Raw genomic sequence first — 25,352 nt, 5'->3', positions numbered from 1 at the left:
TAATTGCAAAGGCTAAGTTGGAAAAAAATGTTGTGGTCTTGGGGGTGGGGTAGACTAATAGACCGTTGTGCCCTGACTGTATCCATTCAACAGAGCAATGTTTTAATGAGCCATAACATTTTTCCCCCACTTTTTTTTTTTTCTTTTCCCTCTCTCTCTCTCTCTCTCTCTCTTACAGACAACAAAAGAGGGAAAGATAGTGGATCTGTGTGTGTGTGTTTCGGTAGATTTAGGCAGACCAGAGATAAGAAAGTAGGGGGTATAGGGGGAGACGTGATGTAGAAAGACTTGAGCGCGGCGCTGACAGATAGGAGGGGACGGCCATTGCTGCACTGAAAATGAGAAGCCAAATGTGTTGTGAAGGTTCCCCTGGGCTGCACTGTGGAGGTCAGCACAAGGCTGTGACGGAGCCATGCAGACCGCGCCGGCCGCATTACGTCACGCTAAAGCTCACACAGACACTCGGAGCTGCAGCCAAAAACTAAAAGGACAATGGTTATACAAATACAACAGATAGGTCTGTGGGGAGTGTTGCACTGCCGCAGTTCAAATACAGAGAAAACACACTCGCTTGAACTGTAATGTTTGCTCTGGGGCCTTCAAATCTCATTGGATGGAATTTAAAACCACTAGATGTTTCACAAGTTGAGCATTCTGATTAGTTTTGGACACTCTTTTTAGCTCTTTTTTTTTTTTTTTTAAGCATTTGTCCAAGCTATATCGTATGTCAGATATACAGTTATATGGCAACCAATTCCTCGCAGAGAAAACATAAATGTGACTACATGTTAGAACCTTTTACGTTTCCAAATTTAAAAAAAAGTCTATAATGGTCCAATAAATAGAGGTTAAGTTGAATTGGATGGGGTCAGAGATATGAGGAGTGTGCCAGAAGTGGGAAGAAAAACAACAAATCAATCTTAATGCGTAGACTGAACAGGGCTCAAGGGAAGTGCTGTCAATAACACTAAATTTAGAGTCTTCATAATATTGCCTAATGACCCTGAGCTTAGAGATCTTTCCCTTGATGCTTATTGTGGATTTTCATTATGGATATTGCACGCTCAGACATACATATATGTGCACATCAAAGTACATTTTTGACTAGAAGTGCTGAAATAAACAGGCAGGGGTCACCTTAAGTTGCTACTATCATCAATTACTGTTGTTTAAGATAAAGATGGTGTTTTCATTTCATCTGTGAACATTACAATTAGATTTTTGGCCCTTTGATTGTCCTGGGAGCAAGGACAATAATTTATTTGTCATTATTTAGTGCCTGCTTAAGTGGGCCTTTGTTACATTGACTTGCATTCTCCTCTTGCCTGACATTTTGACTGTATAATTTGTTTGGCAAATTACTCGAGCAAGCCAGCCAGCGAGCATCTACTTTAAGTGTTTGCATGTTTATGATGAGATGCTAACATTTCCTCATCAAAGTGGACCGCCTCTTTGCGTTGCAATGTGTCTTTCTCCAAAAGGACGGCGGCGACTAGACGCCCACTCGGAAGTCTGTCCCAAATGGGGACTTCATACACGCCGCATGACCGTTGTGAAAACGCTCCGCCGGTCTTTCATTTCTGTAGGAATCAATTGGGCTTTACTGAGCGCAGCATTTGATATAGGCCAGGGAACAGATTACTGAAGTGTGACTTACACCAGCCAAGCTTGTTTTCAGCTCCACTGCGAAAAAACAATCAACACTGAAACTGCAGCTCTACCTGTTATCTTTGAACCATCACAGTGCTGTGTTATGTTAGGACATCTTTACAGCACAGTGCATATGTGCTAGGAACACGATTTACATAATACAGCCCTTTAAATATCACAGAGATTAGAGATGTTTTCCAAAATTGGTTTAATTGGTCCGTGAAGTTCAGCTTTGTAATGCAATGTGCTAACAAACCTGTTTTTAAACTTAATAGCTTTGTTTTGTACAATTTAGTCTCATGTTCTTTTTTATTTTGTAATTATGTCTCTCTGCTTCGAGAAATGGAAGTTTTACGGTGGTTGCTAGGAGTCAAGCGCCCAACCCCTTAATTAAAACTGTGCGTGTAATGATTCCATGAAAATTGTTTGAAGTTTGAATCATAATGTCACTAAAAACGCCTCTCACTTATGTTTGATTAATCAATTAGTTAAACAATATTTTTAATGATACATTTAACAATAATTTTGAAGACATATCTTACAACTGCACACCGAAATCATCCGCTGAATCTTATTGTGCGGGTGCAAAAGCCACCGGCCACGGCTAATTGACGTGAAACTCGACGCCCCCCTCTGTGCCGGCAGGCTCCGTTAAAAGGTGCGCAGATAATAGAACAGAGGTTTTGTGTGCGCTTGATCCGTGACCTCCCGAGTTTGCTGACCGGATCAAAGGGCAGGAGCCAGTTTGGAATATAGCGGGAGATAGCCCAACCATGAAGACAAACACCTCAGGCAGAAGGAACACGCTACACTTCTTCTCGCTATGTACACGCTTGATCAGCTGCCTTTTTTTTTTTTTTTTTGACATCTCCCTCGAGTTTGGAGTTCAGCCATGTGAGTTGCGGAAAAGGGTAGCCTCCCCTTTAGCCATAGCGCCCACCGGATCTGTTTTGTATTCCGGGACGGGGTTCAGCTATGTCCTTACCTGTTAGAACCTGCTGGGAATCCCTGTCATCGTAATTTTGTTTTTGGACGTGATGGATGGTGGCTGAAATATAGCGCTGTCAAATATTGCTGGTATTTATCTTGTAGCCCCCCCACCCCCTCCACACACACACACACACACACACGCAGGTTTGTTTGCCACTTGAGACTGTATTTTTCTACAGCTTTGAATTGCCTGCCTCTTGTGTGAAAGAGATTTCCCCCCCCCAGTCCCTGGCTTTTTATGGCGTTTAAATCATTACCTCTTCCTCTCAACGTTATAGATCGACGATGCATAGTTTTTTGTTTTTTCCAGCTTTTTCATCCTTGCAGATGTTTTTTTTTTTTTTTAGCTTGTAGCTGTTTTATCCTGATGAAAAACATGCCTGGAGTGCTTTCATTTTTTTTTTTTTTTACATAATTTCCCACATCAATAAGACATAATAAAGCCTTTTCTATACCTTTAACATTTCCTGCCCTCTTCTTTGCAGTTTAAATGGATCTCTGCCCAGCAACGTGGAAATAAAGAACAACACGCTGTTCTTCAAGGGCCCCGTAAGCTACGACCTGGCGGGAACGTACGTGTGTGACGCGACCAACGGCATCGGGACTCGCACTGGCATCGTGGACGTCAACATCACAGGTAAATCAAATGCGCTTATACCGGCCTAACTCTCCTGCTGATTCTAACCAACCTACATACAAATCAATACAGTAGCCCTCTCCGCGAATCTGACCTTACTGCCACATACTTTTAAATTCTGACATAAACATATCCGGGAGGGGGTAGTTGGTTTACGGCTCGACGATCCTTGTATTTACTGCTCACGCTACAGGGTAATCCATCTAGGTCCATGTGGGAGTGACACAAAGCATGTTTATGATCAGTCGCTGACAATAACATGTGGAAAATGTGGCTTTGAGGTGAGAGTGCTGTATTGATTGTCGTTTGCTCACATTTCTAAACAGCTTTTGCTTCATTTTGGCTTCGTTTGTCCGTTCTTTTTCTTCTTGAGGGGAAAAAACAAAACTGATCCAGATCCACCCGCTTCCACAGAATACTTGGCGCACATGCTCTGTGGTCAATATGGCTCTCTGTCCAAAAAAAAAGCCCTATTTGTCAAATTCAGTTGTCAAGCACTGTACAAACGACCTTACTACATTGTTCCATTGACAATTGTGGAGATCACGAACGGCGCAGGAGCAGCTGTGGTGTGGTGTTGGGATCCTGTCAGTTTTGCTTGGTCTTACTTCCGTGTGTTGCTGTTTCTGGGAAGCGGGGGTGTTTGAACTTGCATTGCTTTTGCATGTTGACTCATGTTGTGTCTCTGAGAACGTTTTGCTCGGTGTGAACCTAACAGCTGTGCCTTTACACTACCATGCAGGGAGCTTACCTCTTTTTGTTTTTTCTCCTTCTGCTGTAACTCTATAGGACAAAGAGTCTTTGTGGGATATGATGTCATTATTGGTACTGTGAAAAGTACTGTGTCCAGAGTAGTGCTTAGTACGTGCTGATGGAAATATTAAAGGGCTTACAAACGCAGGAAGCCATATTGTTGGTGCATACGTTTCAGTTTCATTCATGGATTACTTGGTGAATTTCAGTCTCTTAACAGAGAGGTATACCGTCAGCTAAAGTCATTTCCTCAATCTGCCACTTCATTGCGCATTTAAATAACAAAGAACGCTGCTAATGTCCCTGTGGACTGTTGTTTTTTTTGTTTTTTTTCTATGATGCTAAGCATCAAATAAAGCAGTGTTGTTGTGAATCACAAATACATTACAGTATAATCAGCTGAAAATACTGGCCCAATAGTTTCTCTTGTGATGAATGGTAGTAGTGATTGTATCTGAGCATGGCTCGGTCAGAGGTGAACTTGATGTTGGATAAGACATATCCTGCTCTTTCTTTAAAGCCATTTGTTCACTGACACAGGCTGTGCATAATGTCCTGGCGTTGAAGACAGTGCACTGATGCTTCATTAACTTCAAAGAGTCCCTGCATGTCCCAGTCTGAACCAGACCTGCTGCACTAGTGGCAGGTGAGAGCCCACTGCTGGCACAGGTTCAATGCTGCAGTTGCCTCGGAGCTTCTGATAAGTGTCCTCCGCAGAGGGGCAGGAAACAGCAGCTGCAACACTACATTTGTTCAACAGCTCACAGAGCTAAGAGCTGCTCGTTTGTGCTCAGCAGCAGTGCTGCTCAGGCTAAAGCACTGGCCAGGTGAGCTGTGCCATAGTTTAACATGTGTTCAGTTTGGAATAATGTGGCACAATGGCTCATAATGAATCATCGGCAGAAAAAACGGTAGTAGTCATGGGGTCCAAATTACCTGCTGAGGATAATTGTATCTTTTCAACCAGATGCATCTACAGGTCTACACTTTTTCAGCACACAGTTAAGGGCATACTGTAGCTGTACTGTTGCATTTAATTATAACACAAACAAAACTTGCAAAAATGCCATCTATACTGTAGGAAAACTCCTAAACAGAGAATAAGCTATATTATAATTGGATCAGACTTGTCATTATGTTTTAATGGACACATTTGTTAAAGCTGCATAAGTGTACGCTCAGCAGATAGAGGGGCCACAGAGCACCTTGTTTCAATTAGTTTGTGGATGTGCGCTCCGCTGAGACGCCATCGACTGTGGGCAAATTCACATGAGCTCTGGCTCCTCCAAGGACATGTGCTCTCAACTACATAGTCGCCTGCCACAATCTAACCATTTTAATCAATCCTCTCCGAAACACAGAGGAAGCTGTCAGTGGAAAATGAGGAGGTGGTTAAATCTATAGCGACAGAGTTGAGCTTCATCCTATAATAGGTTCTTCTCATTCACATTCACTTCAGAAATCCCCCGTGAGCGACTCGTCAGGTCTTATTAATCAATTAATTAGGAATATGCATTAAAAACCTTTCTTACATGTCAGACTTCAGCCTTAACTTATCTAACAAGAATGGCATTGAAGTGTATGGAAAGAGTGGAACCGCAAAAAACACAGGAAAAAGCCTAAATGATGTGGTTGGACCTCAAAGATTCTTCCTCAACTCAAGAAAACAAAACAGGCTTTTCATTTTGATAATCAGCATTTTCCCATCACTGCTGTAAGCAAATAGATGTCACCACCTCACTCTTCTTCCCACAACATTAAAAGACTTGGTGAATGGCCTTTTGTGTTGAGATAACCTCACAATTATAGCATTATCACCACTGACAAAAAGTTAAGAGGAGGATTCTCCCGCGGAAGCTCCCTTTGTTTACTCTTCTGAATAATCCGATAAACAGGCATTGAAGTTTTTAACCTTGACTTTCACATCAGTACAAAACACTGTACTCTTTGGTAGCCCGAGCACGTGCATAATTCTTGCCTCGATATTTTAAATCGCATTAGGTTTTTGGCAAGGTTAGAATAGATAATGTTCTGGTGATCCGTGGTAGTAGCTTCTACACTTGACGAAATCCGAGTGATTAGAGAAAATACAAGCGATTTGGTTTGCAGGAACGGCATTTGTTCAATTTCTCTTCACTCTGGACCAAATGTAAGAGAAGTTAGAATATAAATATACCACAATAGAAACAAAGTAAAAGATCAAGCTGTATCAAGATATCGTCACGTTCCTGTGTTATGGTGTCAACATTTAGGAACAAAAAATTTGCTGTAGAACTTTTAGTATCTTTTAAGTGTTAGATGTATTGGTCAGAACTGGTGATACTTAGATTTTGAAACTCATCAATAATAACATAATAATAATGGATGTTTTAACTTAAAGCAGTACTAAGTAATTCATGCCCCTATAAGCACCACTGCAGGTGTCGTAGCATGTTACTGTTTTTTACTCATTAATTGTCTGTGAGAGTAAATACTACGGTGACAGAAAAGACAAAGGGAGACAGGGATATTGTACATCCAATTACACAATGGAGATAATTTTTGTCACTCAAACTTGGCTGTAAATACTGTTTAAGTGGTTCTAGCCCGCAGTTAGCTTTGCACGTTAGCCTATTAGCTTCTTCTTCGTGATTCCATTAGTGTGTATTGGGTCTCCGGGTCAGCGGCAGGGAAATCTCTGGCAGTTTCTGGCCAGAGACACCAGGGGGAGATGAAACCCCCCCCCCAATCATTCCATTAACACTTGTATTACCCCTAGATCTACTTCAAATAGGATTTATTAAGGTAAATAAGTTATGCTACTGTATGATATATAACTGTAACTAATCCCAAAGGCATCTATTTATTACCACTGAACACAATGAAAATAAGACTGCAGACTATAATACTGTACAATGTCTGAGAGGAATGATAAAAAGCCTGACTTTGCGGGAAAGAAAGAACGAATGAAATAAAAATGTGCCGTCAAAATTTTGAAAAACACTGTGCTTTTCAGTCACGTTGCCGAGACCCAGACAGCATCACTCAGTGCAGAAAGGAAACGGAGCTTTACAGATCTTTAGTAATAGCCCCCGCTGAATAAAACAACTATCGCACGGTATTACTGACATCTGAGCCGTGCACGCCACCACCATTTGCTTCATTAACCATTCTGACAGAGAAGAGTAACGTGATGATGTCAATTCTGCAAAGGCTCCCCCCCCCCCCCAGCAATGTGAAATGTGTTTGTCTGCGCCTGTCGTTGCCGAGTCGCAATCCCCACGTTATATTGCACATTCTCAACATGCATTATTCAGCGACTCAAAAGGCCACACGTGTATAAGGCGTATATCATTACAATCCTACATGTTGTCAGCCAGGTTGAAACGCCGCATCCGATGTCTGCGGTGTTTTCTTTTTTTTTTGCCGATGTGCTGCGTGATCCCCGGGACAAAGCTTGATAGGAAACTAGAGAGGGGGCTAAGCGGCGTTCTGATCGTGCCAAGATCACAGCTCATTATCCAAATGAGAAGTTAGCATGAAGCGCTCCCCCTTGCCTGCACGCCACAGGGCGGCCCCGTAAAGCCACTGATGTCTACGTGGTGCCAAAGGGCGCGAGGATCACTTTGCATAAAATGGTGGGAAGGGGGATGCTGTGATTTTTCGATTTTATTCTCCCTCACTTTGGAGCAAATCGACAAAACTAGCCATTTTTCATACAGGATGCATTTCTGTGCCACGATGGCTACCTTTTTTGATTAAACCTAAAGCTAATCTGAATAAAGAGGGTCCCTATGAAGCCTCTGCCATGCCCCAAATGACACAGAGATGGCAGTAAGCAGATCACCTTGCATAATATAAAATGGGGGGGAAAAAAAGGGATGTAGAGATTTAGTTTATTTTTTTGGGGGGTAGGGGGGTGAGAAGAAGGATGCGCTGGCTGCAGGAGTGAAATGGAAATGTCACTAGGGGAGTGCATGTGAAAGCAGCTCGTATAGTGATTTATCTTAACATTTGTTTCTGCATGGCTTGCTGTTCTGGCCTCTCCCGAGAATATGCAAGTAGCCGAGTGAGAGAGAGAGAGAGGGAGGGAGGGAAGTGCGCCGACAGACGCAGCCGCGGGATTGGTCAGTCGGCTTGCATGGGACCCCTGCTTAAGCCCCGCCCCCTCCGCTGTTGTTGGATCAGTCACGTCGCCTCGAGAGCCTTGCTGATGAAGTAGGTCAGACTCTGTCCCAGGGTCTGACCACTGGCCCCAGAGCTGCTGCCGATGCTGCTGCTGCTGCTGTTGTTGCTGCGTTTGCAATGGTGGGCAGTGATTCATTCATTACACACAGAGCTTCAAAATAACAACAAGCCTATGACAAAAACGAAGAGGGTGGTGGAGGCAGGGGGTCCGGCTAAGGTTACGTGGTAAACAAACATGTCCGATCAAGGCTTAGCACGCGGTAACGCGGAGCGATTTGCATTACTGCAGATCTGCTGACCCACTAACTTTTGAGGTGGCCACTGGGCTTTAATCACTGCAGGAAAAGGGTTACTATGGTTATTATGCATGATTATTAGACTGTAAGATTACGACACCATACAATATGCATTCTGACAGGCATTAGATAAGTGGATTACGAGTCTTTGACATGTATTTCCAATCATTTAATTATATATAGACAGATTACAGGGTTTGATTCCTGATCAGGTGGGGCTTTCTGTGCGGAGTTTGCAAGTTCTTCTTGTGTCTAGTAAGTTTCCACTTGGTGCAAACATGTGCATGTGATTCTTGAATTAGTTTAGTCCACATTTCTGTTCGCTGTTAAACGTTAAAGCTCCTTGACGTGTTTAAAATTGTGCACAGCGAGCTGAACCTTGATGGAAGTGTATTTATTTACTGAATTGTAGTCACCGTATGAGCTAGAAAATGTATTCTCTAACCCTTTCTTACACGATGAAAGCAATATTTTTGATGATATTGTACACCAAGCATTATCGGTTGCCACGCCATCTTTGTTTGGTTGTATATGGGTCACTGCATCATCCCAGCACTGATTTTCTGCCCATGTAATTCCCACGAGCATGTCTTATCCATTTATTGTGAACTGAATGTGAATGACCGTTGCAGCAGGGTGGCTAAAAATATCTCGCCTAAAGTAATGGACAAGTTACATCAAAATCCAAGAACTACAGCACAAATACAATGATCAGGCGTAACCCCATGACCTTCTGCTACACACACACAGCTCAATACGCATCGAACTGAGGGCTTTGCATTAGCGAGTGCAAAGTTAGAAGCAGGGGAACACGTCAGATAATGGTCAGACTGCATGAGTTAGTCTGTAGCCCAGATTGCTGCAGAACACTGTGCATTAGGCAAGAATAAATAAAACCTCATGAAGCCTTTAACTTTCCTGCCACAAGTATTTCCTAAAAGGGAAGAAGCAGTGTCTCCTCAAGTCCCCATAGCCCCATGTCTATGGCGACGTCAGCCACAGACAGGGTAGTAAATGAAGATCTTTGGTATCGGTGAATGAGCGTCTCTCCCGATTGTCCTGCTCCCCTCTCACTCATTACTCTGCTCTTTATTTGCTCGTGTCACTCTCCACCTCTCTAAAAGTGCCCTCTTCATCTCTCCTTTCTTCTGCTGCCACCCCGTCTATGTTCCAGAACCAGCCTTTTTAATTTCCGTTCATATTGTCTTGTCAGCTCCTCATTAAGTCACATTAGCACCACTCCCTGCTCTCCGCGTTTTTATTCAATTCCTCTCCTATGTTCCTTGCCTGTCATAGCATCTTGTCCGAGTGATTGCGCTAAGACTCTGGAATGCTAGTACCTGCTCGCCTTTTTCATGTATGGACACGACTAGCGCACACCCAGAAACGCTTTACAGGACGTGCTTGTGAAACAGTTGCCTGTGCTCACGTAGAGCACCTCTCCAGCTTCAAACACCCCTGTTTGATCCTTTTTCCCTGTTGGCTGTCTCCTTCTGTAGTAGAAAGACAAACCGCTCCTCAGATTGTGGCTGTATGTTGTTTTCCAAAGCTGCAATCTGGCACTGAGAAGATGCCATTTATGCAACAAGATGTCAGGATTTTGGGAGTTATGTTGTTTACCATTTGTTTCTCGTCACGTCTAGTTTTCTCTTTTCCGTTTTTTTTTTTTTTTTTTTATTTTTTTTTTTTTTTTTAGAATGACTCAGTTATGTCGCCTTGAAAAAGGAAGTGGCTGTGATTCAAAATGTCATTCAAGCATTTGAAGAGTAGTTAATATAATATATTCATATAATAAATTGTTTCTAGTTAATGGTGCATATCCAACTGATGGATATTTGTTGCAGTCATTCATTTGTATAGAGTTCGGGAAATTCCACAGTCACCATAGAGATCCGCCATCTTTGCAGCTGTTAGCATACATTTCCATTGACTAACATTAGCTAAGTTACATTAGCTGAGTTACTGCGGGTAAATACATCTAGCACACTGTGGTGTCCAAGTGTTTTAATGTGAACAATAACCTAATAACAATTACTCCAGTATTTTAACTTTTAAAATCTCCATTAGTTTAACTGCTGCTAATCCCATAATGCTTAGCGATATGACATCACATTCCCGAACTCTATAGATGCAGTCAGAAACACAATTTTACACTCTTTTAAGCCATTTTCTGGTGGAATATAAACTTATTTATCACACAAAAATAAAGTCAGGTCGAAATCAGGTCCATATGGATATTTTTCCACAGCAGATTGTTCAGTAGGAGCTAAACAATGGCAGTCGTAGCTAGCGTTAGCATTAGCACGATTAGCATCATGTTAGCATTCTCTGTTATTTATGTATTTATGGGCTGTTGAACCACTTCATCCCCATGCCTTTGTATCTTTATTTAGTAGAAAACTATATCATTAATTCAGCATTTGTGAAAGTCGTTTTTGAATAATTAGAGAAAGTTTAGATTTTTCACCAAATTGTTTTCCCCCTTAACTGTTTTCATACATGACCATATATGGGCGAGTCCAGAGATGCCGTTTGTATCTATAGACCTCCTTTAATCATGGACTTGAACTGCTTTAATATTTGTTGATTTACTGATTTGTTGTGGTTTAGGACTGCTTTATGTTGTCAGTCAATTTTAAACGCTTGAATCTGCAAATCAATCAAGTGACAAGCCAAACTATCTGTCCCAAAGTCGCATAAATTAGTGTTGTCGGGCTCGTGGAGGCCAAACCCTCTGGTAAAATGACAGATCATTTGTTTTAACAAGCCCAGAAGTGGGGTGCCAAAGATAAACATTGTTATGTTGTTAGTGATTTGTTTCCCTTGCATCTCTTTTATGACTTGGTAGCTTTGACCTGGGAATGTAAGCCGGCTTTGAAATGCTTTACCCGTGATGAATCTCACACACCAGATGAAAATCAGCCGTCGCATGTTTAAAACGGTATGATTAATGCGACCCGCGGTGGCAGCATTTAGACGGCCCCACCGTATTTCACATTTTTCCATTACCTGTGTAAATCTGTCATGGCCTTAGGATTGAATTATAGCCAAGTGAAGCTACAATGTGGTGGCTATCCGTCTCAATAGTTACAGTACAGCTGAAGAAAGTCAAGGTTAGCTCACTATCTGCATATTTCCGCTGTTGGTGGACCGTTGGCTTTGTAGCTGGTATCAGTGAGAGGGAGGTTGTTGTGAGTTGCTTTGAGGTCTTCTTTATCTCGTGCTTGGCAGGTGTTGCCGGTAGCGGTAGTGTGCCTCTGGTAGAACGCCTCCTCCCTCCCACACACTGTCAAACACTCTGGCAATAATTCAATGCAATTTCTATTAATACTGTACCCATAACATGATTACTTCAACCATCAATTCTGCATGGTAATTTACTGCGCATGCATTGGCGAAAAATCCAAGGTTTTGCCGTGTTTTTTTGTTTTTTTACAATGCTATAAGTCTTGTTTTGTTCATAAAAAATAAATAAAAAAAAGATTGAAACTCAGCTCCAGAAAAGCAGCCGTTTCCCAAATCTTCTCCTGTTTTGTTCTGCTCCAATCACGAGGCGAGTGGTCTGAGCGCACGGCGGTGCTGTGACCTTGTAGCGGGATAAGCGCAAATAGAAGCGGATAACACGGTGAGAACAGGCTGGCCTCTGAGCCAAAACATCTCTTTTTGTTTCCAAATAATAATAAAAAAGTACTAGCCGAAAGGATCATTTTTTGGGACCAGTCATTTGAAGCTCTCTCCTACTAACTTTCAAAGAAGCCCATTGCTCCTCATTATTGGCGCTTACTAATTAAACACCTAATTACCGTTGCCCTTTAAAAATCCCAGAAAGCTTAATTCAAGTTGAGTGGCTGTTTAGAGCTTGAGCTGCCACACCGAGAAAGCCCACACAAAAATACCTGCTCTGTTTACAAGAGCTTTCATGTCTGCGGTTTGTAGACAGTTGTGGCGCAGACATTCTTTGAATATGAGTTTTACAAAGGGCAAGTGTCACCTGAGTCTTTTTATTGATTGAAGGGTGATAGGGATCAGCGTTTGAAGGGGGTTCCTCTGTCACCTTTTACAGCCCCACATTAGCGCTTTTTAGCAGCTTAGCCTAATGTTTTTACTAGAAAGGTCAAGACCACCTAAATCCACATCAATCACCAGTTTAGGAACGTCGAAACATAAGCGCAAACCCTTCCTTGCTCTTTACCAGTGCCGGTGTCGGTGACACTTCAAAATGAATACACGTGTGCTTAGCTTGCACCAAGAAAATATACAATTTATTTGGATCTTTGCAGTCGATAAGCAGGCGTAACACAATTTTAAGACAGTATCACGCAGGAAATGTGGAGGAAATCATCCTGGGCCAAAATTACCATGTGGCGTGTTCATTGGGAGTGAGAACACCAGGACTCCTCTCTCTCTCTCCCTCCCTGATGGCGGTGACCTGGCTCGGCTCTATTTCCATGTGTGTAATGAAGGCCTGTGTCTGAATAATCCCATTAGGAGGCCTGATTAAAACCCAGGCTGAAATTTGAGTGCATGCCCAGAGAGATGGGGTGGCTGTGGGGAGCAGAGGGCTGGGAGGGGGCTCTCATTTGGCCTGATGATCTGCCATTATCATTACGCGGGGAGGCACAGGCGGGCGACTTCTTCTGCTTCTCCATCTCTTTACATCTGCACCAGATCACTGTTCGGAGACTTATCTGTGCCCCTAAATACCTGCTCTAATTGAGTGTAATGTATTCGATCTAACAGCTTATCACACTCCAAAAGCACCCCGGCCTTTTTGAGAAGTTATCCCCTTTGTTGCCCTGTGTAATGGCATTGTGAATGTGTCTGTTACTATTCTTGCATTTCCCATATCGAACTCAGAAAAGAAAGGCGAATGAATATTGCAAAGGAATTGGTCACCAAATACTGCTAAATGCTAGTAGTACCACTAAATCTTTAACCCGAAGGTTTTTAGATTATACAGGCTGATAGTATCAAGAATAAGGATAGTGGATGGGACAAGGCGATCCTGCTGCAACCAATCATTTATGCTGCAGAAGAACTACTTGCCTCATTTTTTTACCTTGCTCTCCTTGGAACTGTTTAGGGAGTAGAGGGGCTCATTCATGAGTCTATTGTCTTTTTTTTTTTTTCAAAGTGGCAGCATCTGTGTTTGTTTCAAGTGCCACTATGCTCACAATCAGACGCAAAGGATGTTTTCTTTTCTATCTAGTGTATGCTTCCACCTTTTTGTTAACAGCCCCGCGTTTGCAATGGTAGCTAACAGTACCTGTATATCGTGCCAGTTTCTACAAGCAGTACCTGAGCCCCGCTAGGCTTTGATTGTGTTTCAAACAAAAGTCCCTTCTGTCTGACTGTGCACCGAGTGGAGCTTCGAACACTTCTTTATTTTTAGCGCAGACAGACACAGACTTACATTGTAAGAAACATGGTTTCTTAGGGCTTTGTTTAGCTGTAACCAACTGGGCGACTGTAGACGAGAGCATTTGTTTTTCCTCCAATGTGTTGTATTTGCAGTGGAGAAGATGGCAGGTTCTGGTTTATTTAAAAACACTTGAGCTGGCTATGTTTTCCAAAGATGCTATGTTTTTGTCATTAGCTTAGCTTGACTGTTCCTTGGTTGCTATTTTCAAAGATGAAGATTCTGTATTTTTAGACTAGTCTTTTGTTTTTAAGACTTTATTCTCTTTCTCTGTGTGCTTTGCTGATGCATCTTTGCTGTTTTGGCTGCAATGCTAACATTTCATATACTGATTATGCCATGCTTGTTTGTGATGTTGCAGCTATTTACAATGCAATGTATTATTTAATAATCTTCTATGCTGTGTTGCTCATGTTTGTGTTTTCTTTGAAGTACTCTGAAACTGAAAACTTTTGATCTCTAATGCATGCTGACATCTTTGTAATCTCTACTCCATGCTGCCTATGTATTACATTTCAGTGAAACTGCATGCAGTGAGGCCTCCCACACACTAGGGGGGGGTTCTCATGGAATGTGGGTGGGCCGTCGCTGGGCTTGAGTCCCTCCTCCTCCCTCCCCTTCTTCTTTCCTTCCTTGTGTCCCTTACTTCATTTCCTCCTAAAAATGTCTGCACCTGTCTGCACAATGCACTTCCTCCTCCCAGAGCACTGACACACTCCCTTCCATCTTGTCTTTTCCTACCCAGAAATCCCTAACAACCCGCCAAGCGTGGACCCTGACACCAGACACGACCCGCACAACCCCGGCGCGGCCATCGGGGGTGCCGTTGGGGGAGTGGTCCTGCTGGGTTTGGCCGCCATCCTCCTCTTCGTGTTCCTGCGCCGACGCCAGCGGACCTTCAAGGGCGACTACAGCACCAAGAAACACGTTTTCGGCAACGGCTACTCCAAGGCGGGCGGCTTGCCAGCCCACCCCCCCATCCCCAAGAACCTGCAGTACCCGGACGACTCGGACGATGAGAAAAAGTCGGCGCAGATCGGCGTCACCGGGAGCGTGCGCGACTTCGACACGGACGGCGAGGACTTGAAGAGGCCATACTTCACAGTGGACGAGGGGGAGTCTCGAGATTACGACGGTCGGACTCTTTCCTTCCAGTACGACCCGGAGCCAGAGCTAGCCGACGACATGATCTCCCAAACCGATGGCTCAGTTATCTCGAAGAAAGAGTGGTACGTGTAGGGGCATGCTACATTCGAAAAGGAAAAAGAAAAAAAACACCCACCCACACCCCAGCATCACCCACCGCACCCACCCACCCAACATTCTACTGGCACCACCCCCTTTTCCCATCACCTGAACCCCACCAACTGGTCACCACACCCCCCCAAAAAACTCCCACACATCATTTAGACTCCAGTAGAAATGTGTCCCTTAGATGCTATATTCCCAACATCGATATAAGATCCATCAGGGGGCAATGGTCCACCGTGAGGACTGTGAGCTGGACGTTACTGGCGGGATTTCGCGGATTGGTCAAAACTGGTGTTACTTTTGTGCATTTATTTTCCATGTTCTAAATGTATTAAATGTGTAAAAAGAGACTGCAGGTTGAATCTTTTCGCTGAGCACATTGTGAAAGTCCTACACTGGATATACAGTTCAAGTAATTGTTTGATTTTTTTGTTTTTTTTTTTTTGTATTGCCATTGTTTGTTTGATTTATATTGTTTATTTTTTATGTCGTTTTGTATGATTTTTTTCACTTGGGGAATTGAAAGTCTAGATGTCTGAAACACAGGTGGGTTTTTAGTGTGTGTGTGCGTGTAAGATTGTGGTCAACTGTTTCAGAAAAGAGGAAAAAAAAAAAAACTGTCCTAAAGCACCTGTATGGCTTTCCCGTAACTGATGGTGTTATAGACTTTTATATTACAACACAAGCACTGCTAATATCCCATTGTATTTCATGACATCGTTGTTTAATGCTCAATGTTAAAAGGTCAATCTACTGACGTCGGCGGCACTCGCAGCACAATTGCCTTTATTCCAGCCGCACTTCAAAAATCGGCTGACAAAGTGGACTTTTCAATGCGCCAGGACGCGGGACAATAAAGGTAAAGGGTTTTCCTGTGGATTACCATTTTGTTCAAACGTCTTAACATTTTCACATTTCGCCGAGAGCCCTTTTATGAAAGTGTCTATCAAAGTGGATAGCTCCTTATTACTGTCTTAACGAGACTGCAGTGTTTCACGAGGAGATCCCATGGACTCAAAGACAAAAAATGCTTCTATCGTTTAAAGGGAAAATTAATGTTGGTGACTTTGCTGGATTTTAAACGTCACCTGCTGCTTTTGTTTTGTTTTTTTGTTATTATTTGTAGTTATTTTTAAATATCTTGGTGGATTTGTCGTCTTTCAGATATGGATTCTTCTACAATAACATCACACGCCTGTCCAAAGGCATCAGTCGTCCGCCCTTAGCGATTACTCATAACCAGCAGAAGCTTAAGGCTCGCTGATAATGTCTTGTTTCCCTCCCATTGCACAATCAGAAAATCCATTCACAACACTACACAAGAGGCTCAGTGTGGAATGAGACAATGCAAAGACCCCATAGATGTCCATCAGCACCTATCTGACTGGCTCGGAACAATATAAATACTGTATTAAGCCTTATTTTATGCATGATTTTGTGTGGGAGTGGAAGTGCATATGTTGCTATTTTTTTCCAGTGCATTCAAAGTGACAACAATGTTCATGTTGTCAGTATTAACAGACTGCGGGCGCACAATCCCCAGTAACAATATGCCAGTTTTCAATACAAGACCTACGTATAAATACACATTCATTTAGATATAAATGTATAACACAAGCTGGACACATCCCGTTCCGAGTTATCTAGAACATGCTTGTCTACTCGTTGTAAATAGGTGAGCATGTTAATAACCATGAGCCTCAAAGCTGTGCAGCCCCATTGGAAAATAATGTCATAGCACTGTCATGGTACAATCTGTTGAAGCCATTTCTCCTTTTTTTCTTTTTCGTCTTAAGAATTTCCCCTTTCTGTTGAACAGAAAGGAGAAATTTTGTTCAACAGAAAGGAGATATTCTTTTCCCTTTTCCTAGAAAGGAGAAATTCCTTTCTGTTGAACAGAAAGGAGAAATGCATCACCGTTTCATTAAGGGAGGTTTTATTTTACAGGTAGACAGTGCTCCCTGCATATCCACATTTTAAAACCAAAACATCACTGTAGCATACAGCAACTAATCTAATTTATTTTTGCCAGGCTAAAGTTTGGGTTGACTTGGAACTACTTTATTTTGAAACCCCAGAATGACTTTAGTACAGTAGGTTTTCCTCTTTCATTCCAATAAAATATGTTTCCGTTGGTTCAATCTTGCATTCAGTGCCTATTAACTCCAGTTCCATTTACAAGAAAGGCCAAACTGTGACGTAGATGTTTCTCTCTAAATGCAGTAATGTTGGATAGTCTTAATATCTTTTGTCTTAGTCAATCATGTCTGACATATTGAAGCACAAAGTTAAAAAAAATTCTATATTAATCGGGCCAATCTTGAAAGCACAAGTAGGTTTTATTTAGTCACTGCCACACTTTCAGAGGAAGTGGAGAAAGAAAAAAAAATCTGATCAGACTTGTATCTTACATTGTCTTTCTGTTACTCTATGGATTTTCACTGTAACTTCATTCCATTCTTCTACTTTTTGTATTTGTTGGACATTCCACTGTAAATAATGTACATATGGTTGAAAACATAGTTGGGATTTATTTAGAGACGTAGAGCCCAGTTCATGTAAAATATACCTATTTTGACTGCAAAAATAGAGGCTCACCAATGGCTATAGACGGGAGATGATTCATAGCTTCTTTCCAAAGTCGTACCCCAAAATACTGTTTCAAAATGCCACTAGCGACTTTGCTGTCATGCAAAAGGGATTTGCATACAGTGTGTACTGTTCATGTAATGTCAATGACAGAAAAAGAAAACGAGAGAATTGTGTATGCAGCCATGTGAATGTATATTTCTGAGGTTGTTACAAAAAATCTCTTGTTCAATTGTGATGATCCAGTGAAGTAACTTGTATTTGTTTTCAACATTAAATGAGTTCAATAGTCAAAGCCTTTGTCCCGCTCTGTCACTGGCCCGTCACAGTTAGCGACTTTGTTTTTAGGGGCTGGGAGGTAGAACGTTTAACTTCTTAGTGCTCTGAATTATACATTTTTATATACACCTCAACTGGTGTATATATAGTTAACGCAGCGTCTCATCTTTATCACACTGGGATTGTAATTCTTCTCGAGAGGAGGACAATATTCCCTTGTATTGATTCGAGCGATTGCTGGTGTGTTTTCAAATCCTTAATTCCTCGGCTCAGCTTCTTCTTGTGTTTTCGAAAAAAAAAGAAAAAAAAAAGGAACAAAGAACTAATCTGTGAGTGTGTGTTTCTTTTTTTTTTTCTTCCTCACACAATTCATCACTTTTGGTCAAATCCTCGGAGCACAGCTAGTGTTTAAGTGCCAGCCCAGAAGACAAAGCCACAGTCCTTCAGACAAGCCAGCGTTTCATTTGGAATCCAGCAATTACGATTTTTGTTTGCCGCAAAAAAAAAAAAGAAGAAGAAAAAGCAATTCAAAAACACCCGAACAGTTGGATTAAGTTTTCAAATGTCACCCTGAGGAGCACTCTAACGTGATAAATGTGTGTTTAGATTGAATAATGTAATCAGAAATAAATGTGTTTGAGGTTTTTACGAAGCACCAGAGAGGAACCCGTTATATTTCTAATGGAGAACAATTATCAGCATGAACTTATTTTAGGTTTAGGATTTTGTATCAGAGCACCAACACTTTCCTTTCTTTTCTTTCTCTCCTTTAGAATTAAACTCATAATATTATGGTAGTGTGACTCATGAAGGTGAAAAAAGAAAGGCTTTACAGATTTAAGAAAGAGGGCACAATTGATGGAAGGAAGAATAAATGATTAAAATGGAATCACGCTATTGTCTTAATCTTAAAAAAAGATTGACTATGAGATACCGCAGTGTGCACATGCTATGTTCAAGGGCTAATACGTCGGATACAGTGGTGCAAATCACACGTATCTGTGTCAGGACTCGAGAGCCAACATCTGCAGCGCGCACATTAAGAACAGCCTCGAACTGCAGCTGTTGCCATCCATTTGCTAAAAGAGCCCTTTGTATCCTGAGGGGCTTTGATGGCACATAGGTTTTTAACATGCACAGCCAGACAGTTTTCTCCTCGGCACAAAATAAGAAGAGAGCCACAATATTTCCTCTATCAAAGGCTGGTTGAGCAATGGCTGGATTTTAGAGCAAAATACTACTAATACTATTAATTAGAATCTCCAAACCTTTAGTTAGGGCGTCTAAATGGTGTTAATTATTGCACCAAAATCACAGTTCTCTTGAATGACAATTCGTTCAAATAATTGTGATTTAAGGGGAGACATATTGCAGTGATTCAATGTTTCTCCGTAGATTTCTATTGGAAATTGTGATTTCAAGGGCCATTTTCTCCAAATGTATTTTTCTCACGCCGTGGCGACAGTATCTCCATGTCAGTAGCTTCTACAGACTTCAAATTTTCCACCTTTGGACTGAGCAATATTTTAAAGATTTTTTCAAGGAATTTTTTAAAATCTCATTCCATACCGCCTTTGCTCTGCCTGGTCCGTCAGACCTGATTTATTGAGTTTTGAATGTCAAAAAACAAGGCAGAATTGACATTTTTTACAGATTTTTCCATTAAAAAACAGCCTATTTTAAAACTAAACAAGATATACCAAATCCCCTTTGGAAACTAATATGTCAATATAAACTCAATCCATTATTCAGATTTCGGTGCCAAAAAAGATGGCACATTTTGAGCCTTTTCAGACATAAAATGCCTTATTTTTCTCTCTATTTATGCCAGTGATTTACAGCAAATGGCTTTAAATGTAAAACATGTTCCAACAAAGAAGACACAAAGTTGTGGCTTATGTCCATACATCATATATGTACATAGACCACGTATCTGTGTCCTCTTTGTACCAGGCTCCAAACTGGGGAGAAGTTGAGGTAAATCTGTAGAAGAGAAAAGGTCGAAGTAAGTGTTTTGTATTACATTTGATTCCCTAGAACGCTACAATTTAATAAGTAGATATAGATTATAAAATTGAGCTTGACTAAACGGAATGTTATTCCACTGATATTTCTTACCATTTAAAAGCTAAAAGAAAAATGCTTCGAGAAGCCTGCATACTGAGGTGATACAAATGCACTTCATTACAAATGCTGAACATAATTATTCTGTATATACCGGCGCTAACAGACACGGCTGAAAAGACAGCCGTCTGGACTAAGTTTGTGAAGACTTAAAATACTTTATATCTGACAATTGACCCTTGCATTGGATTAGGTGTGGGTGATTCGATATGCTGGGCTGTGTTAGGTAGAAATGAAAGCCATCAGTGTTTTTCAAAGTCTGACGTGAAAATGTGCTTTGTGTCAGTGTGTCAGACTTTCTCATTTAAATGTGTTGAATCACACATTTAACACAAGTGCATATTTATTGGAAGTATTTAGTCTTGACAGGGTAAGTATAATTGCCTTTACTTATTTAATGTATTTTTCACCCACATTCAGTGTTTATAGACACAGCGATACACAGTTCTGTAAAGAGTAAATCCAGCCCATATGGCCTTGAGATTTACATACTTAATTGATCACTCAAGCTTTATCCAACACTGCCTTCACACATGGAGTTTGGTTATCACTGAATTATTTAACAGAAAAAAAAAACCTTGTTCATTCTAGATAATGATGTCTTTACAAATACAAATGGATTCATCTATGTTGCTTGTTTTCATGAGGAAAGGAAGGAAGTCCACACCGGCATACAGAACCATTAGGCTTTACATAAATTTACCAGCTGGATTTCTCCCATGCAGCGTGTCTTGTGCAAAAAAAAAAAAGAGGTGAGGACTTACAGGCTCTAAAACGTTCTCCTATCACCTGTATCTGATGTATCATGCAATAAATGAAACATTAAGAGATCAAGGCCTTTATAGTGAAAATGTGTTTAACATGTTATCAGTAATCAAGTAAGTAGTCCAGGTGAATTAATTTATCAAAGCCCCCAAGTGATTTCAGTTGTGTCCTGTTGCCTAGAGACACATCGGTTCACTGTTCAGACCAGAAAGTGCAAACTGAAATAAATGAAGCCCTTTCTCTGATGTCTCCTGCTGCATGTGTTCCTCCTAAGGTAGAGTCTTAAAGCGTTTCTGTAAAGTATTAGTTATAGTTACCGTTCATAGACATTGTGTTAAATAAATCACTGACTGGATTAAAATCAAAAGGAAAGAGCGTTCAGTCTCATTATGTCAGCTCTGGCAGGATCTATCATTGTCCATAGTGATGTACTTACAGCCCATAAAGGGATTGCCATTGTCTGTGATTAATATGAATTACTTCAAATTGTTATCAGTATAATCCTAGAATCAAAGTAAAAGTGTGGTATATACATTGATGTTAATATTCCTACAAAACATGTACAATAGATACAGACGGAATCTCTGGTCATGTTTGAAACCAGTTAAGGGGGAAAATAATTTTGAGAAAAATCTAAACTTTCTCTAATTATTCAAAAAATATTTTAACAAATGCTGAATTATGAATATAGTTTTCTGCTAAATAAAGATACAAAGACATGGAGTGGAGCAAAGTGGTACAACAGCCCATAAATACATAAAAAAAACGGAGAATGCTAACATGATGCTACATGTTGGCATCGTGCTAATGCGAACACTAGCTAGCACTTGCTATGACTGCCGTTTTTTCACTTCTGCAGAAAAATCTGCTGCGAGAAAATATCCAAATGGACTTGATTTACACTTGACTTTATTTGTATGTGATAAGTAAGTTCATATTCCAACAGAAAATGGATAAAAACAGTGAAAAATTGTGTTTCCCAAAAGATTCTATTTTTCCCCTTGGGGGGGCCACGCCCCCTTCTATGACGAGATGCTGTCTGTATATGTTAAGCCAGGTGTTTCTGACCATTAACCTCTTTACCCCCACCTGAACCGAGCACATTTTCTCCAGTTCTGCTTTACCCAAATCTAAAAGCTTCTTGGAAAAAAAGTGTCAAAGCAGCGACGAAAACGAGGATGAAAAACGGGCCAGAAAAGCAACAATTACAGAATGGAAACGCGACAAAAAAAACAACTAGAGTGATGAAAAAGCATCAAAAATGCCACAACAAAGTGACAAAAACATGACGAAAACGCATCAAAAAAGCAAAGACAAAAAGTGATATTAATGCAACAAAAAAGGGTCCCGAAGCCATGCCACTTGAGAACCACTGGCCTAACTCACATTTTCAAGATAACTCAGAAAATGTTGTTGTAACAAGACTTCTAGTTGGCTGAAGTCCGAGCCACTGATGCTTAAGATGCAGCATGTGTTTGGAGAGTGGAATGAAACATCATCATTTGGACAGAAAAATAGAGTTATTCAGTGATGCTGAAGGCAGAGGCTGACGATGTGCTCTCGCCTAATATCCCAAAGCTTGGACAAAGACAAACGTATCTGATATAATTCGCTGCTCAGAGGGACCCGGCTTTTGAGGCGACCTTACAAAAAGAAGAATAATGAATAGTGACACCGGCGTTGAAAGGATTTGTTCAAATACAACATACTTCACTCAAACATCTACTGTATATACTGTTAATATTGAAAATCCATGGAAACCTGTGCATATCTCATATAGATCTTGCCGCTCCTCTGTTTATCTCTTATCATGTTTTCTGTGCTGCATAGCCCTGTCCTTTTCTCACCCCTCGCCTGGGAACACTGTGCGCTCCAGTGCACACTTATTTTTATCAGACATTGGAGAGGATAATTAATGTGGACGCTTATGCCAAACAATTTCTCTGCAACACAAGGACATAATTTCTCTCCTCCTCCTCCTCCTCCTCCTCCTCAACCACTGTCAGTGCAGCCCAGCTTTAACCCAGGTACCTGGGGTGCACTTTGGGAGTCCATGGGGGAACAGGAGAAAACCTCTGCAGACTTGGATCAAAGAGAGCTAAAACAAAGATCATTAGTGTTAAGAAATACAGCTCTGCTACACGGTCTCCACGTCTAGTTCTGTGTGCGCAGTTATTTATGTCATGGTCATTTTCACATTTTTTACTGGGATTTTTTTAATAATACAGTAAAAAAAAAAAAAAAAAAAATTAGTAATATAGCGCTGATACTTTATCATAATATTGAAGACTTGAAAACGTATAATAATAATAATAATAATAATAATAATAATAATTAAAGCCGCGCGCGGCGATAAAGGCCCTCGCCCCTGTCGCACTCCCCGCTCGCTCTCGTCCCTTGCGACCACTCTTCATCACACTAGGTCCTTGCGAGCCCCATGATTGAACTTGCTCATTTTGACGCGAAAATCCCTATTAAGTTGCATTATTCTGCTTTATATGCGAAAGTCCCTTTAAGTTGCATTACAGTACATTATATGCGAAAGTGCCTTGAAGTTGCATTACAGAACATTATATGCGAAAGTCCCTTTAAGTTGCATTACAGAACATTATATGCGAAAGTCCCTTTAAGTTGCAGTACAGAACATTATATGCGAAAGTCCCTTTAAGTTGCATTACAGAACATTATATGCGAAAGTTCCTTTAAGTTGCATTACAGTTTATTACATGCGAAAGTTCCTTTAAGTTGCATTACAGTTTATTATATGCGAAAGTCCCTTTAAGTTGCATTACAGTTTATTATATGCGAAAGTTCCTTTAAGTTGCATTACAGTTTATTATATGCGAAAGTCCCTTTAAGTTGCATTACAGTGCATTATATGCGAAAGTCCCTTTAAGTTGCATTACAGTGCATTTTATGCGAAAGTCCCTTTAACTTGCATTACAGTTTATTATATGCGAAAGTCCCTTTAAGTAGCATTATAGTGCTATTGTGAAAATCCCTATGTAGTGGCATAATTGTGTTGTAATTGCAAAAATCCCTATTTTGTTGCAGAAACTGTAAGAACTGTTGAAATTGCAGAAACTCTTTACACTGTTTAAACTGTTAAAATCACAGACAGACTTCACTGTATCATAATCCTATTAAAATGCCGGCAAGAAAAGAGAAAGCATTAGAAAAGTGTCACAGCCATATTTGAACTAGCAACCTCCTACACCAGAGACAAGCTCACTATCACTGAGCTGCAGCTCCATGGTACTTGGACTGTGATGTGCGCTAGTTTTGTCTAAGTTATCGAGCAGAAGTTAGTTCCCAGCATCCCACTGGAGGAGAGAGGTAGCTTCAAGTCATGCCCCCCCCATACATTTCCTCGATTGTTTTCGACATTTTCCCTTGTGTTGCCTCAATTGTTTTCCTACGATCCCCCCATTTTTAGCTCTTTAGTGACGCATATGAAAGTGTTTTTCATGAGAGTGGGACCGTAGGTGCGGTTAAGGTCAAAATTGACCCAGCAATCTCATGGTTGGAAACCCAATGCACAAGCAATAACGCTACACGGGCACAGCAAATCTTATGAAACGTGCTGTACTCATGTGACAATGTGTGCAGTGGCCCATGTAAAAGGTGAAAGCAATAGAAACGTGTCAAGGCTGTGTTTGGACTAGCAACCTCCTTCACTTGAAACATGGGCCTGATGACAGCTTGGCTTATTTAAATTCCCAGGCTGCAATTTTGTACCAGCAACACACTGGAGGAGAGGTTTTTTCCCCGTTTTTAATGAGTGTGGGACCATAGGCAATGATTCATGTTCTTACCGGAAGGTGTTGAGTCCAAAAGAAAAAGGAAATAAAAAACAGTTTAGGTTGGGATTTGATCCAGCAACCTCCTGTACACCAGCTCAGCACTCTACCAATGAAGCTACTCAGGTTGAGTGAACTGCTACGAAACGTCCCGCAATCATGTGTTTTAGGCTGTGACAATGTGTGCAGCGGGCAATGGAAAAGGTGAAGGCAATATGAAAGTGTCAAGGTTCTGTTTGGACTAGTTACCTCCTTCACTTGAGACGAACATGCTATCACTGAGCTGTAATTCCAAGCAAACATGGGCCTGATGACTGCTTGGGTTTTCTAAATTCACAGGCTTAAATTTGATCCCAGCAACACACTGGAGGGGTAATTTCCCTGTTTTTAATGAGTGTGGAACCATCGGCGACGATGCATGTTCTAACCAGAAAGTGCTGAGTCAAAAGAAAAAAAAAATGAAAACAAGTCAAGGTCAGAATTTGATCCAGCAACCTCCTGTACACTAACCCAGCTCTCTACCAATGGAGCTACTTAGGCTGAGAAAAATATGGCGGATGTGAAATAAATGTCATGAGAGACTCCGCACTTGTGTGTTTGCAGGAAACGAATTAACAGCTTAGAAAATAATA

The 25,352-nt window shown here is 41.1% G+C and overlaps 1 protein-coding gene across 6 annotated transcripts in view; it reads left to right on the top strand.

The window, feature by feature from the left end:
- nectin1b (nectin cell adhesion molecule 1b) overlaps positions 1-25,352 on the top strand; it is a 163,620-nt gene that overhangs the window by 62,468 nt on the left and 75,800 nt on the right. For 5 of the 6 annotated variants that reach the window (XM_079553712.1, XM_079553713.1, XM_079553715.1 and 2 more), the window contains exon 5: positions 3,126-3,277. In XM_079553712.1, coding sequence (XP_079409838.1) covers positions 3,126-3,277 — 152 coding nt within the window. Of the gene's footprint in view, positions 1-3,125; positions 3,278-14,657; positions 15,230-25,352 lie in introns of those variants that run through there. The other variant, XM_079553716.1, reaches the window with a different exon arrangement.

Source organism: Gobius niger, assembly GCF_951799975.1.
Source record: "Gobius niger genome assembly, chromosome: 1".
NCBI lineage: Eukaryota > Metazoa > Chordata > Actinopteri > Gobiiformes > Gobiidae > Gobius > Gobius niger.
This window is presented reverse-complemented; position numbering and strand designations above follow the sequence as displayed.